This window comes from Apaloderma vittatum, unplaced genomic scaffold (genome assembly GCF_000703405.1).
Source record: "Apaloderma vittatum isolate BGI_N311 unplaced genomic scaffold, ASM70340v1 C11789790, whole genome shotgun sequence".
Lineage (NCBI taxonomy): Eukaryota > Metazoa > Chordata > Aves > Trogoniformes > Trogonidae > Apaloderma > Apaloderma vittatum.
In genome coordinates, this window is record NW_009746020.1 from 1 (window position 1) to 1,040 (window position 1,040).

A 1,040-nucleotide genomic window follows, 5' to 3' on the forward strand; every position below is an offset into this window, starting at 1 on the left:
GCTGGGGACAATATTGGGCATCCAAGAACCTCCTCAGAACCTGGGCAGGATAAGATGCTTATCCTGCAGCTTAGAAAAGAAGAAACATTGCCCAAACCCAAATCTGAAGAGGAAGCGATTTGGAGAAATCCAGAACTTCTACAAATTAGAAACTTATTTATTGACCCAACAGACAGTCTCTGATTCCATGGGAAAATATCTGGAAGTATCATATCTCAAGGAAGACACCGGTATGCTTCTCGCAGTACACGCTCCAAGAAGCAAGTGCTCCTGCGGTTAAGCGTGAGACACTACCAGTACAGACAGAAGTTTAAACCAGTTCACAGCAACCAGTAGAAACTCACTAGCTTTGATCTAATTCGTACTGCAAGGTATAAACTTACTTGAACGCCCCACTGTGCAGGTCCCTCTGAAGCTCTCCTTGCCACCTTGCGCGGCCTAAACGCTCCAATATACAGTAGGAGAAGTCAGGGAGTTTTAGGTCGGGGTCGCCCTCCCAGCCTATTAAAGCTCTGTAACGCTGGTCTTGGGAGGCGACAATGACCAGCTTCTCTCCCCACCTGAGACACGGAAGGGAAAGTAATACAGTAGTGTTAGTGCCAGAAAAATAGAGAGGTCAGTCCCTTCTGCCCACAGTCACCATTCTTGATACAATCTGCACAAAAGTGAGCGAGGGACTACTTTTTAAAACTTAAGTTAAAAATCTTCTAGTGCCAGGTATAAGGCTTTCACTCACTCTTCAACAGCTTCTGTGTAAGTGTAACGAGGCTGCAACTCCTTCGTCCTTATCTGATCCGTGATATCTACTCGCTCTTTAAAATACTGGCAGGACCCTTGTATGCCGTCTTTATTATCCAAAACCATGTGGACAGGATAAATATCATCGGAAGGAGCAGGATCTCTTTTGGTTTCCAGGATTCCTGTTTCAAGGTCTATTTCTTCATACCTGGAACAAACCCTGAGAGACAACACTTCACCAGAGTGGGGCAATTTGGAACTGCAATAAAAGACTCGCATGGACAGTGTCTCGGGAAAACAAA

General features: G+C 45.3%; 1 protein-coding gene across 1 annotated transcript; it reads right to left on the reverse strand.

Moving 5' to 3' along the window:
- Window positions 1-383: 383 nt before the first annotated feature.
- On the reverse strand, window positions 384-946 carry LOC104279976 (general transcription factor 3C polypeptide 1-like; the record flags this gene model as incomplete). The annotated part of the gene is made up of 2 exons (XM_009877462.1): window positions 384-560; window positions 737-946. Coding segments are annotated over 2 exons (387 nt in total), but the record flags the coding sequence as incomplete, so codon positions are not given.
- Window positions 947-1,040: the final 94 nt, after the last annotated feature.